Source organism: Podarcis vaucheri (genome assembly GCF_965113315.1).
Source record: "Podarcis vaucheri genome assembly, chromosome: 5".
Classification (NCBI taxonomy): Eukaryota; Metazoa; Chordata; class Lepidosauria; order Squamata; family Lacertidae; genus Podarcis; species Podarcis vaucheri.
The window spans coordinates 12,013,725-12,026,755 of NC_138763.1; the positions used below are offsets into that span (position 1 = coordinate 12,013,725).

At 46.7% G+C, this 13,031-nt stretch overlaps 1 protein-coding gene across 1 annotated transcript in view; it reads right to left on the reverse strand.

The window, feature by feature from the left end:
• The window catches only part of MFN1 (mitofusin 1), a 36,106-nt gene that overhangs the window by 8,833 nt on the left and 14,242 nt on the right, over positions 1–13,031 (reverse strand). Inside the window, exons 9-13 of the mRNA XM_082224283.1 lie at positions 12,905–12,972; positions 6,671–6,792; positions 4,122–4,248; positions 3,323–3,427; positions 1,855–1,957 (exon numbers count right to left, since the gene is read on the reverse strand). Of these exons, the coding sequence (XP_082080409.1) occupies positions 1,855–1,957; positions 3,323–3,427; positions 4,122–4,248; positions 6,671–6,792; positions 12,905–12,972 (525 nt within the window). The remainder of the gene's footprint in view (positions 1–1,854; positions 1,958–3,322; positions 3,428–4,121; positions 4,249–6,670; positions 6,793–12,904; positions 12,973–13,031) is intronic.

The following is a 13,031-nucleotide window of genomic DNA, read 5'->3' on the forward strand; positions in this document are numbered from 1 at the left end:
GCCAAAATTTATCTCAATCCATCTTGCCGGTTTTCTTTAAATTTAGTTATTTTGGTAGTGTTTAACTTCAAAAGTCCAGTCTAATAAAGGCCTTTGGTTTTCCTTGATCATTTGTTGCTCCTCTGATTATTCTTTCCATGTCGTAGTTAGTCCTTTGCTCTTTTATTTCTTGCTTTCTCAGGTTTCTATCTTGTTCAGCTGTTAAAACATTCTTGTTCCAAAATTTAGTGTCTCTACAGAGGTTTGTTATTCAGGGACAAAGACTTACGTCCAGTTCCTTTCTTGCTTCGATAGAAGATTCTATTGTATTATGGTCACCTCTGTAGACTAAATAATATTTCAGTTTTACAGCTTTCCCAGGAGATAAGACCTGTATACATCCCAGAGTAGTTTTCCACATACGACACTTGTAATGTCCCGAAGCCCCTCTAGGGGGATTGCAATAACTTTGTATCCTCTAAACCAAAAGTCAAATTGTTGTTTCTTCTTCCCCGGCAGTTTGTGTCCATATTTGTATCAAATTGTAACAAAATTCACCAGCAGAAAACTTGTAACAAAGTCCTCTTTATATTCTCTAGCTTTGACAGCTCCCTTGACAGCTGTCAAATTCTCCATCTCTCTTCACCAGGCTCTCCGAATCACCCCGGTTCCCAGGGTGGGGTTGCCTTTTTCCTCTCACCCTCCTCTCTTCTTCTCCAGCACAATTCTTGTAATTCACATCGTGGAGTTATTAATTTTTATCATCAATAAACTTCTGAATCGGTCTTGGTTTCCCAGTCCTTGTTTTAGCATGTTTACAATCAGGGAGGGGACTGACTTCCTTTTTGGATCCCCTCCCGCTCGTGCCAAATCCGGAAAAAAATTTCTTTTTTCCTCCTTTTATACCCGGTTGCCCAATTACTCACGGGTTGTTGTTAATTGTCCGAATTTCCTTTGGAAGAAGCCAGCGCTCTCCGCCGAATGGCATGCGGCTGCGCTCGGCAGGGGAAGCGGAGGACTCAAAGCACCACGCCACTCCCCGGCGCCCGATCCGTAGCCTTTAAAAAGGCTCCTTCACGAGCCGGGAGGGCGATAACGGTGCCAGCCGAGTCACCATGTCCACGGGATCTGTTCCCGTGGTTTTTAAGGGTCCCCGCGTTGCCGGCGCGGTAGGACCCAGCCCCTGCCGAGCCGACTCCCTCCGGAGCTCGGAGGGAGTCCGCCATTCGGCGATGGCGCCAACCTGGAAGTAGAGTCCAACCCCCCCATTTCCAAGTCAATCCAAACTTTGTCTTTCCAAATCTGGTTTTTTCCAAGTTCATTTGTCAAATCCAAAGGCTCATTTTCCTGCTGGGCCAAAAGTCCCTCCATCTCTGGCGCCCAAGATTCTGCAACATCCTCTTCTATCACATTTATATGCCACCTTTTATCTTCCAAGGATCTCAAGGTGGTGTCGGTGGTTCTTCTCCCCCCATTTCATCCTCAAAACTACCCTGTGAGGTAGGTTAAGGCTGAGAGATGGTGACTGGTCCAAGGTCACCTAGTGAGCTTCACGGCTGACTGAGGATTCGAACCCTGCTCAACCCAGGTCAGAGTCCAGTACTCTAACCATTACACCGCACTCTCTCATGAGCCCCCATACAGCTGACACCCAAGGGACAAAGATAAATAGCTGCTTATCAGGATGGGGACTGGCAAAAGGAAGGAAGGAAAAAAGGAAGGAAGGATAAACTAAGGAGGTAACCCTCCTGGTGCACAAACTTTGGATATGAAAGACTGTAGTCCGTAAATCTCTGTTCAAATAGATATACAAGAGTTTCGTAGGGGAGGGAGGTGAAAAAGCAGAATTTACGCATCCCTCTGCATAAATCTTACCGATCATTTCCTGCTGCGACTGACACATAGACTTGTTGACTTCACTGGAGCAACGGTCGGCCAGGTTCCTTCCCAAGCCCTCTTCCAGGTGCTTGTTGAGCTCCTGACATTTCAGAGAGAAAGCAAAGAGTCAGCAGGTGACCTGGCCAAGCTGTAGGGTCTGAAAAGCCACAATGAGGCAGCAGAGGGCAAGCAAATGATGTGCTCAAGGGCATTCTTATTGCTCCTTCTGAGCCACCACCTTTGCAAACGCCTCTCAAAACATGAATAGCTGTGCAATGCAGTTAACTTTTAGTATCCTAGCTGCCTGTGAAGAAACTGCTCACCTCCTGAGCTTCTTCATCTGCATGGGCAGGAGAGAGAAATCAGAAAGTTGCGGGAGGCACCTGCCACCTGGGCGACAGCCTCCCAAAGGCCCCACCTGCCTTCCAGGACATGTCAGTCAAAGGCTCCCCCAGTACAGACTTAGGAGCAACCAGCAGACCAATCAGAGGCCTCTGCCCTCTCCCCTCTTTGCATACTTGAGACTTCGAGTCTCTACATGGCACACTGGGCAATGGTTTGAATGTTAACACTCTTCGCAATTTAATGGGCAACTTGCTAGCAGCTTGTCATTAAACTATCTACAGTTTCCCTACCAATGCTTTTAAAACACACACACACACAGCGCTATTAAAAATATGCCACTGTGTTACATTGCAAGTGCTATCCTGATGTAATGAGTTGCATCCCCATATTTTAAGAACATTTGGACTGGCTGCAAAACATACAGACTCGATTTTTTTGCGGGTAAGAAACACTATTGCCCTCTAACTGATTTCACTAGCACCATGCAAGTTAAGGCAATTGAATTTCAAACACACTCTCTCTCTCCGAATTTCAACACTTTCCAAGGAGTACACACATACACAGAGATGTAGGGGGAGTGGAAGGAATATTTTAATTTTATCCCACCCACCCCAAAAAGAGATCATTCATTCATTAAAAACGAACTTTCTAATTACAGTTGGCGTGACTTTCTCTTCAGTCGCAGAGTTTCTCAAACACATTAGCTTCACCGAGATCCTGAGGGGCGGTGGCAACATTTTGCCAAATAAGGTTTTTTTTTTTAAGTGTGTGATCTTTTTGATCCTTGGGAGGGATCAGGAGCAGTGCTATTTATCTAGAAAAAGAGGTGCCGGAGCTCACCACGAATGCCATTCTTGAATAATGGCAATGGCGCTCATTTGAGAGGTGCCGGAACTGAGTTCCTGCTGGAAAAAGGCCCCAGGAAGGAGAGTACTTATAATTCATTCCTCCCTCTGCCATTTTTGATCAGAAGTGAACACTTCACATTAAACTCAGAGAAACTGATGTATTTGAGACGTTCTACGTGTTGGTCATGTAAGCACAAAAAGACCCATCACAGAACCCCAACAAAGCAAAACTGGACAAAACCTAAACCATTTCCACCTAGGGCAGAACTTACACTCTTATATAGTTTCAAAACTTGTGGGGATGGGTGGAAATCGGAGGAAAACTCATCTACCAAAACAGAAAGCCGACAAATTTCATCAGTCATGGCTGAAGACACCTGGAAAAGATGGGATGCACAAAGGACAAGAACAGCGTGAGGAGCCTTTTTACGAAATGCAAGCGGGGTGGTTATTCTAAATTCTTTGCAGATTGATGCTCAGCGCAGCTTTAACGTCCAGTACAACCTTGGGATTAACGCTGCAAGCCTTCAAAGCCCATCACGTGCCCTTATTATCTCAATGACCCTGAAGATATGAAGCTTCCTTATTCCATGTCAGGCCACTGATCCATCAACTAGCCCAGGAGCAAGCGGACTTCAGGCTATTTTTCATGTTCTCCCACAAGTCGTTGCTCTCTAGCTTCACAATCAGGATCCGTTCCCAGCCGTGCTGTGCCAGACTGAACGGAGTATGTCAGAAAGGGATCCTAGGCGCTTCCGCATGCAAACCAACCCCCTTAGCTATGGCCTCCCACCTACCTTACAACTGTGCAAGGCAGGCCAGTAATAGTTTCCTTATCACAGATGGAAGGAGAGACTCAGCCAGAGAGATCAGGAAAGGCCTGACAAAGGCCACTCAGTGAATTCTACCTCCCAGCTGATGTTCTTAACAACCCCTTTCGATATCTTTGAAGTTGCTGGGCACTTACTGTCTTCGCTAGCCATTGTTCCAGCACCAGAAGCCCTTAAAAGCACCCCAAAAGTCTGTGAACAGCCATGATCGGCATGCTCCGGGCTGGTTACCGCAACTTACCTTGTTCGCTACCTCCTCCGTGACTCCTTTGATCTTCTTCTTGATGTCGTCTGTCAAAAGGTTGAGCTGGTTGCGGACAAATTCCAGCCTGTCCTTCTGATCTTCTCGCTCTTCCATTGAATGGACTCTAAGGTAAGTAGCGGAAATGCAGCCATCAACTGTACGCACAATGCCCCGGAGGGGGAGAAAAACCAAGCACCAAAGTGCTGCTGCCTCTCCCTGTCTAGGTAGGCTTGACGCAGAACTACACCCAAGGACACGGGCGAGAATGGCAGCTCGCCAGTTAAAGAAAGGCCCCAACCCCTTGGGAGAAGGGCCTTCCCAGTGGTGGCTCCCAAACTATGGAACTCACTCCCTAGCCATATTGGCCTGGTGCCCTCAATGTTTAGACACCTGGCAAAGTCTGTCTTGCTCTCACATGCTCAGGAGAACTTCTGAGCTCTATTGGAGCCTTAGCCAATTGTCTTTTACCTACCACTGGGTTTCAACACCTTATGCTTAACATTTTTACCCTCTGATTTTCATCTGCTGTTTTTACCGTTTGTCGTTACACTTTATTATACACTCACGCTGTGCGACCATATGCTGCCTAGGGATTATTTTACAATATTCTTACAATAACTCTGTTAAGGCAGGCCAGTATTATCATTCTACTGCAGATGGACTGGGGGTGCGGGGAGGAAAGGGAGCCAGTGAGTGAGACTCACTAAGGCAATCTAGCACAGTCATTGCAGAGGAGCGATTTTTAATCAGATACATCTCCAGTTCCCAGCGATTACATTACTGTAGTTCCCAAGGTATATGGAGAAATATAAAATTTTTCCATGTATAAGATGACCCCCAATTTTTGACTAATTTTTAAAAAGCAAAAATCATCGTCTTATACACGGAAAAATACGGCATGTCCCTCTTTAATGCAGAGCAGATCTATTTTTTCATCTATTTTTCCATGCTTGGATTTTTGGCAGGCAGACAACAAATAGCCCTGCTTTAGAGGCAACCTGGGCACTTGTCATTTTCCCCAAACATGGACTTGGGATTCCAGAATTTCAGCAAGGGCAAAAACCAGTGTCACTGGGGGGAAAGCCCAAAACCTTCATTCATTCATTCATTCGATTTATTACTCGCCAATATTAGATTTATTAGGGTCAGTCCTAAATCAAGGGTACAAAGATGTATCTTTGACATATGATGAAAGCTATACAATCAAGGTGCCAGCTTAGGGTCTGCCACAGAGAATGCCCTCTCCTGCCCAAATTTCTCAGGGCAGAGGAACTATAAAGACAGCTTGGGTGGGGGGTGGGCTTTGCCGATCTTAACACCCAAGAGGGTCTGTAGGGAAGGAGGCCATCTTTCAGATATTTGGGGCCTAAGTCCTTAACGGCAGGGAGCCTTTTCCAGCCTGAGGGCTGCATTCTTTTCTGGACAACCTTCTGGGAGCTGCATGCCAGGGGTCACAGAATGATAGACTTGAAGACCTGGAAGGGACACCGGCGACCATCTAGTACAAGCCCCTGCAATGCAGGGATCTCAACTAAAGAAACTATGACAGAAGGGTAGGTTTTACCCTTATACAGAAGACTAGTTTCAACACCCACACTCCTCCAGGAGAGCAAGAGGCATTATCAGGGTTCAAAGACAGGTTTTTTAAAACAACAACACTCAAGGTGGGGATGAACTGGGACCAGTAGGGTGTGTGGTTTAGGAGAGTCCAGAGGACCAGATAAAGTGGCTCCCAAGCCTGAGGTTTAGGGCTTTAAACACTAATGTGAGCACTTTGAATTGGGCCCCCCAAACCAACTGGCAACCAAAGCAACTGCTTTGAAACAGGGACTAGGTAAAGGTAAAGGGACCCCTGACCATTAGGTCCAGTCATGGACGACTCTGGGGTTGTGGCGCTCATCTTGCTTTATTGGCCGAGGGAGCCAGCGTACAGCTTCTGGGTCATGTGGCCAGCATGACTAAGCCGCTTCTGGCGAACCAGAGCAGCGCACGGAAACGCCGTTTACCTTCCTGCCGGAGCGGTACCTATTTATCTACTTGCACTTTGACATGCTTTCGAGCTGCTAGGTTGGCAGGAGCAGGGACCGAGCAACGGGAGCTCACCCCGTCGTGGAGATTCGAACCACTGACCTTCTGATTGGCAAGTCCTAGGTTCTGTGGTTTAACCCACAGCGCCACCCGCGTCCCTTTTGAAACAGGGACTACATTGTATCTAAATGGGATGCCAGCCAATAGTCTGGGCTTCTGTATTTTGGATGCCGCTGCACGGAGACCTGAGTTGTCTTCAAGGGCAGCCCCATGCAGAAAGTGTTGCAGTAGTCCAATCTGAAAGTATGCAGTACGGTGGCCAGACCATCTTTCATGCATTTGAAGGGACAACTCAACGAATGTGGAGGCCAAGTGACCAGAGAAATCCTGTACTCACCTCTTGCCAGCAGTGGCCTAAGGGCTGCGCTATGTCCTGATAAGGGGAAGAAAGGTCAGCGCCACCTGGTGGCTCTTTCCCTGCTTAGCTGAGCAAGGTGAATATGATAGGAGAGGCCTACCTTTGATTGGCTGCTGCCACGTTTATGGAGTCCATAATGTTTTTCACTGTGTCTAGGATCTGTTTAGCTCTGATAGTGTGCTGCTCAAACTTGGTTTTCACAGCTGACTGCGAGATACACTCCTGCGAGGGGCCCAAGCCACAACACATTACTGCAATTCCATCACCAACACACGCTGGAATTTCACAAAGGCACTGTGCTGCTATGTATTAAAACTTAAATCCTAAAGCAAATTATATCTTTTTAAAAAAACAACACATTTAAAGTAAAAAACATACAACAGAAGCAAAAAGGAACAAAGGAAGACTGAAAACAAAATCACAAGTCAATAGCAGGAAGTTAGTGCTGTCATTGATGGTGCAGCTGCAACAGAAATCGGGACCCTCGTGCCCTCCAGATGTTCTTGGGACTCCCACCATCTCCAGCAAACATGGGCCATGGGGTCAGGGATGATGGGAGATGCAAGTCAAACAATCTCTGGAGAGCCAAGGTATCCCCACCTTGAGCCACAGTAATGTGCAATGGTCAAATGAAAAGCAAAAGAGGAGCAACAATGAATGTCAAGCCATTTGGCATTGGCCATTCATTCAGAAGGAAGGAGCTGCTGTTGTTGCTACTTCTTGCTAAGAGTCACCGCACACATGACAGGCTATGTGTGTATCACTAAAAACTGAACATGTGAATGTGGTGAACACACCTATTCTACAGGTATGCCGATTACCGAGCTGTGATCAGCTCCATTTTGAATGTAGGCTCCGAGGTGAATTCAGGCTTGCCTCTGGCTAATATAGACATCTGAAGGCAGGCCTGTTTAGGGAAGCTTTTAATGTTTAATAGATTATTGTATTTTAATATTCAGTTGGAAGCCGCCCAGAGTGGCTGGGGAAACCCAGCCAGATGGGCGGGGTATAAATAATAAATATTATTATTATTATTATTATTATTATTAGGGTCATGACCCTAGTGCTCTTCAAGAATCTAGTGGCTTTGGGTGCCAACTGATATACAGCTGCCTTATCACTCCCCAGATTTGTCCATCAAGCCAGGAATTGCCTGCTTTGACTGGTAACAGCTTTCTTGAGCTTTGGAAGAGGTCTCTCACATTGACTAGGGTTCTCTTGATTGGGACTTTCCGCAGGCACCTGCTCTATCACTCCCCAAATATGCACAAATACAAGGCATGCAAATGCGTCAGGCTTTCTGTATTCACGCATAGCCCACAATCCTGAAGGAGGACCTTGCACATCTCTGAGATACCCACAGTGGTAATGCAGGCATCTCTGAAGGCAGGCTGATGCAGCCATCACACAGAACCTAAGCTGATCCAAGTCTGGTGACTAGATGAAGGCAGAAATCCTATGTATGTGCCAAATGCCATATAAATGTAAGAAACAAAGAGAATTCTCTTGTAGCTCAAGTCATTCCCGTGAAGAATCTGTTGTTCACCTATCGTGATAAACCATGGTTTGCCACAAACAGGCTTGAGCGGGCTATTTTGATCATTGTTGCATGCAGGGGAAGGAAATAAACCATGTTCACAAGAGAAAAGCCAATGACTATGGTCTGAATGCTCCCAGTGCGAGCAGCAAAGCAAGCCATGGTTTATGGCTTATAGCAATCCACAGTTTATGGCTCACATTGTCCTCTGGGAACAGGGAAAATTTAATTTTCTTGTATCTAGGTTTACTTGCACTTAGGACATTTTAGATCACAGCAGGTGACAGAACAATATTTTTTTAAAAATGGAAGGAGAAAGAAAAAGGGAAAAGAATACATAAGGAGAGTTCCTTGATCCTCGATGAAGCAGATCTAGAAATCAGCAATGAAAATGCAAGAGGCTGCCATGTAACAGCACATTGTTAGAGCTAGACAAGACGCGGAGGAGAGTCAGATTCCAGACAGGCAAATAGGAAGGAGGCGAAAGGGTTATAATCCCATCCTGTGCACTACGCAACCAGAAAATCCACAGCAGAAAACTATAAGAAGTACAAAAGTTAGTAATACCGCAGCAAAAACAACCTCAGAAATGATAGAGTACACAATTCAAACAAGTTCACACATCAACATTATTGGAGCAAACTGAATTACCGTCTTGAAACCTGGTCTCCTCCCAACAATAACTCAGTGGTAGAGTACATGCTTTGCAATAATAATAGTAACAACAATAACAACAATTGCATTCGACAACAGAAGACGAGTTTTAAAACAATACAAAATAGACAAGTTTTGTGTGCAAAACATCCTGGGTTCAATTTCAGGCATCTGAAATTAAAAGGAGAGAGACTGGGGCAGGAGAGAGACTGGGGAAAACCCTACATGAGACTATGGATCAGCTGGGGCAACCCACTCAGATGGGTGTGTGTGTGTGTGGTACAAATAACAATATAATTAGTATTATGGATACCAACCAAGTCAGATGTCAGGCAATGAGCACCTAGGACATTCCACATGTAATGCATGCGCCCAGCTACTGAGCTGATGGCTGCGGCGAGGGAAAATGGTCCAATCCAGTCATTTTATAAATAGCTGCCTTGCAGTTCAAGCACAACAGCAAGATTGTTGGAAAGGCATTCCTCAGCCTGGTGAGGTGCACCAGAACGGCCAGTGATCAGGGATGATGGGAGCTGCAGTCCAGGAATTCTTAGAGGTAAACATTAGGTTGGGGAAGACAGCATTCTATAACGCTGGGGTGGTTGCAAGTGAAATTCCTTGCCGCGAATATTGTTTTGCCATCCAGAACTCAGGACACTTGTTAAGTAGAGTTCAGCACATGTTAATTCCATCACTGAAACTGGCATCCGAATCAGGAGAACGTAATTTAAACGTGTGTCTCCCTTTTCTCTCTCCCCAACCCTGTTTTGTGACAGTTGCAAAGCTTCTTGCCTGACCCCTGATTTGTCCTGCCAACACGTGTTGCCTTCAAAGAGATGCAGTAAAAGGTAAAGGTACCCCTTTTCATTAAGCGGACGACTCTGGGGTTGCGGCGCTCATCTTGCTTTACTGGCCGAGGGAGCTGGTGTTTGTCCGCTGAAAGCTTCCGGGTCATGTGGCCAGCATGACTAAGCCGCTTCTGGTGCACCAGAGCAGCGCATGGAAACACCGTTTACCTTCCCGCTGGAGCGGTACCTATTTATCTACTTGCACTTTTGAACTGCATTCTAACAGAGGCAATCAAACGTACCCAGGTGATGAGAGGCTTAACATAAAATCATTTTGTTGCAGAAGCTGTTATACAGAAACTACACCTACTTCTTGCCAAAATTTCACATTCTGAATGCCTTTAACAAATAAAAGTCGATCAATACATTGGGGGTGGGGGTGAGAACAGATGTGTGTTACTTATTGACTTATATAAAGATAATTTGAAAAGAATTTGAGTTATTCTAACTCAGTATAGCGTACGCTGATTGGCAGCAAACCAGACGGCATTCCCAGCCCTACCTTGGGAAGGAACCTAGGACCTTCTGCAGTCAAAGCAGATGCTCAACAGCCGAGCTATGGCCCTTCTCCAAACATTTGACAGGAATTACCTGTCAATGTGTGGGACGTGGGTGGTGCTGTGGGTTAAACCACAGAGCCTAGGACTTGCCGATCAGAAGATCGGTGGTTTGAATCCCCGCAACGGGGTGAGCTCCCGTTGCTCGGTCCCTGCTCCTGCCAACCTAGCAGTTCAAAAGCACGTCAAAGTGCAAGTAGATAAATAGGTACCACTCCAGCGGGAAGGTAAACGGCGTTTCCGTGTGCTGCTCTGGTTCGCCAGAAGCGGCTTAGTCATGCTGGCCACATGACCCGGAAGCTGTACGCCGGTTCCCTTGGCCAATAAAGCGAGATCAGCGCCGCAACCCCAGAGTCGGTCACAACTGGACCTAATGGTCAGGGGTCCCTTTACCTTACCTGTCAAAGAATATGCTTCCGATCTAAAGGCCTAGAAGAGAGCTGGACATTTGTGCATTGGCACTCATGAGAAGGAGGAGGAGATAAGGAAGGTGAGGGTGATCCCCCTTTCTGCTTCCCTCTTTGAGGTGAGAATGGGAGTTGCAGTCCAAAATACCTGGAGGGCATCAGGTTTGTGAAGGCCGCCTTGTAGCCTCTGGGTGGATGCCACCAAAAAGCCCTCCTGTTGCATGTGGCAGGAGTAACATTGCCAAATGGTTGGTTGCATATGAATCACAGAACTGTAGAGTTGGAAGGGGCCACAAGAGTCGCAATGCAGGAGTCTTTCATCGAACATGCGGCTCAAACCAACGACCCTGAGATTAAGTGTCTCACGCTCTACCAATTGAGCTATCCAGATAAAAGCTGCAACATTTCAAACTAGCCTTCCTAGGTCTAAGCCTTCCCTTAGACCTATCCAATTACCGCCCAGTTTCAAATCTTCCATATCTGGGTAAAGTAATTGAGAAAGCGGTTGCTGAACAGCTTGGTAGGTTTCTGGAGGAAACATCGGCTTTAGATCCATTTCAGTCCGGTTTCCGTCCTGGTTTTGGGACGGAGACGGCTCTGGTTGCCCTAACAGATGATCTCCGTAGACAACTGGATCGAGGCGGGTCAGGACTGCTGATCCTTTTAGATTTGTCAGCAGCCTTTGACATGGTCAATCATGATCTTCTGGACCACCGCCTCACAGACGTGGGGATACAGGGCATAGCCCGTAACTGACTATGCTCTTCTATCTCTGGTCGGGGACAGAGGGTGGTACTAGGGAGGGAAATGTCGTCGCGCCATTCCTTGGTGTGTGGAGTGCCGCAGGGCGTAATTCTCTCCCCAATGCTTTTTAACATCTTTATGCGCCACCTTGCCCAGATTATCCGGAGCTTTGGGCTGGGCTGTCACCAATATGCTGATGACACTCAGCTCTATCTGCTGATGGATGGCCACACTGACTCGGCCCCAAACACACTGACCAGATGCTTGGAAGCTGTGGCTGGATGGTTTCATGGGAGCCGATTGAAACTAAATCCTTCAAAGACAGAGGTCCTATGGCTGGGTCGGGATAGCATGGGGATGAGAGACCAACTCCCTTCTCTTGCGGGGGCCCAATTAGTGCCATTGCCTTCCATTAAGAGTTTGGGTGTAATCCTTGACGCCTCCCTTTCCATGGAGGCGCAAGTTACAGCAACAGCCAAGGCGACATTTTTCCACCTTCGCCGCATCAAGCAGTTGGTCCCTTACCTTTCCTGCCCCAACCTGGCCACAGTGATCCATGCGACGGTCATCTCCAGGCTTGACTACTGTAATTCGCTCTACGCGGGGCTGCCCTTGAAGCTGACCCAGAAACTCCAGCGGGTGCAGAATGCTGCAGCGAGGCTCCTCACGGGGTCTCTGCCATGGGAGCATATTCACCCAGTGCTTTTCCAGCTGCACTTGCTCCCGGTAGAGTACAGGGTCAGATTTAAAGTGCTGCTTTTGACCTTTAAAGCCCTTCATGGCCTAGGACCCTCGTACCTATGGGACCGCCTCTCCCGGTATGCCCCACGGAGAACCTCAAGGTCCATAAATAGCAACACCCTAGTGGTCCCGGGCCCTAAGGAAGTTAGATTGGTTTCAACCAGAGCCAGGGCCTTTTCAACTCTGGTGGAACGCTCTGCCTCATGAGACCAGGGCCCTGCAGGATCTGATTTCTTTCCGCAGGGCCTGTAAGACAGAGTTGTTCCGCCTGGCCTTTGGCTTGGAGCCAATTTGATACCCTCTCTCTCTTTCTTTTTTCCTTTCCTTCTCCTCCTGCGATGAGGCTACATTTTAATATTTTAATGTTTCAATATTTTAATGTTGTATTTTAATTTTGTTTTTAAGTTGTAATCATTCAACTTGTTTTTACTATTGCTTGTAAGCCGCTCTGAGCCCGGCCTTGGCTGGGGAGGGCGGGGTATAAATAAAAATTTATTATTATTATATTATTAGAAAAATGCTGCTGCTGCGTAAGTATATACAGTAGTACCTTCGTTTATGAACTTAATCCGTTTCAGTAGACCATTCTTAAACCAAAGCGTTCTTAAACCGAGGCGTGCTTTCCCAAAGCAGCGGGGGACTCAATTTATAAATGGAACACACTCAACAGCAAGCAGAACATGTTCTTATTCCAAGGCAAAGTTCACAAACCAAAAGACCTACTTCCGGGTTTGCAGCGTTCTTAGTCCAAGTTGTTCATAAACTAAGCTGTTCTTAAACCAAGGTACCACTGTACCGTATTTTAAAAACCTAAGCACAACTGTTTTAGACTCTCAGGAAGTTTACCTCAAACATTTTCTCAAATTGCTGAAATTCTTGGAAGCGTGTCTGAAATCCGTCGGCCAGTGCCCCACCTAGAAAAGCACAAAGCAGCTGATGAGGTTTGATGTGAGAGGTTTATAAACAGGGATGG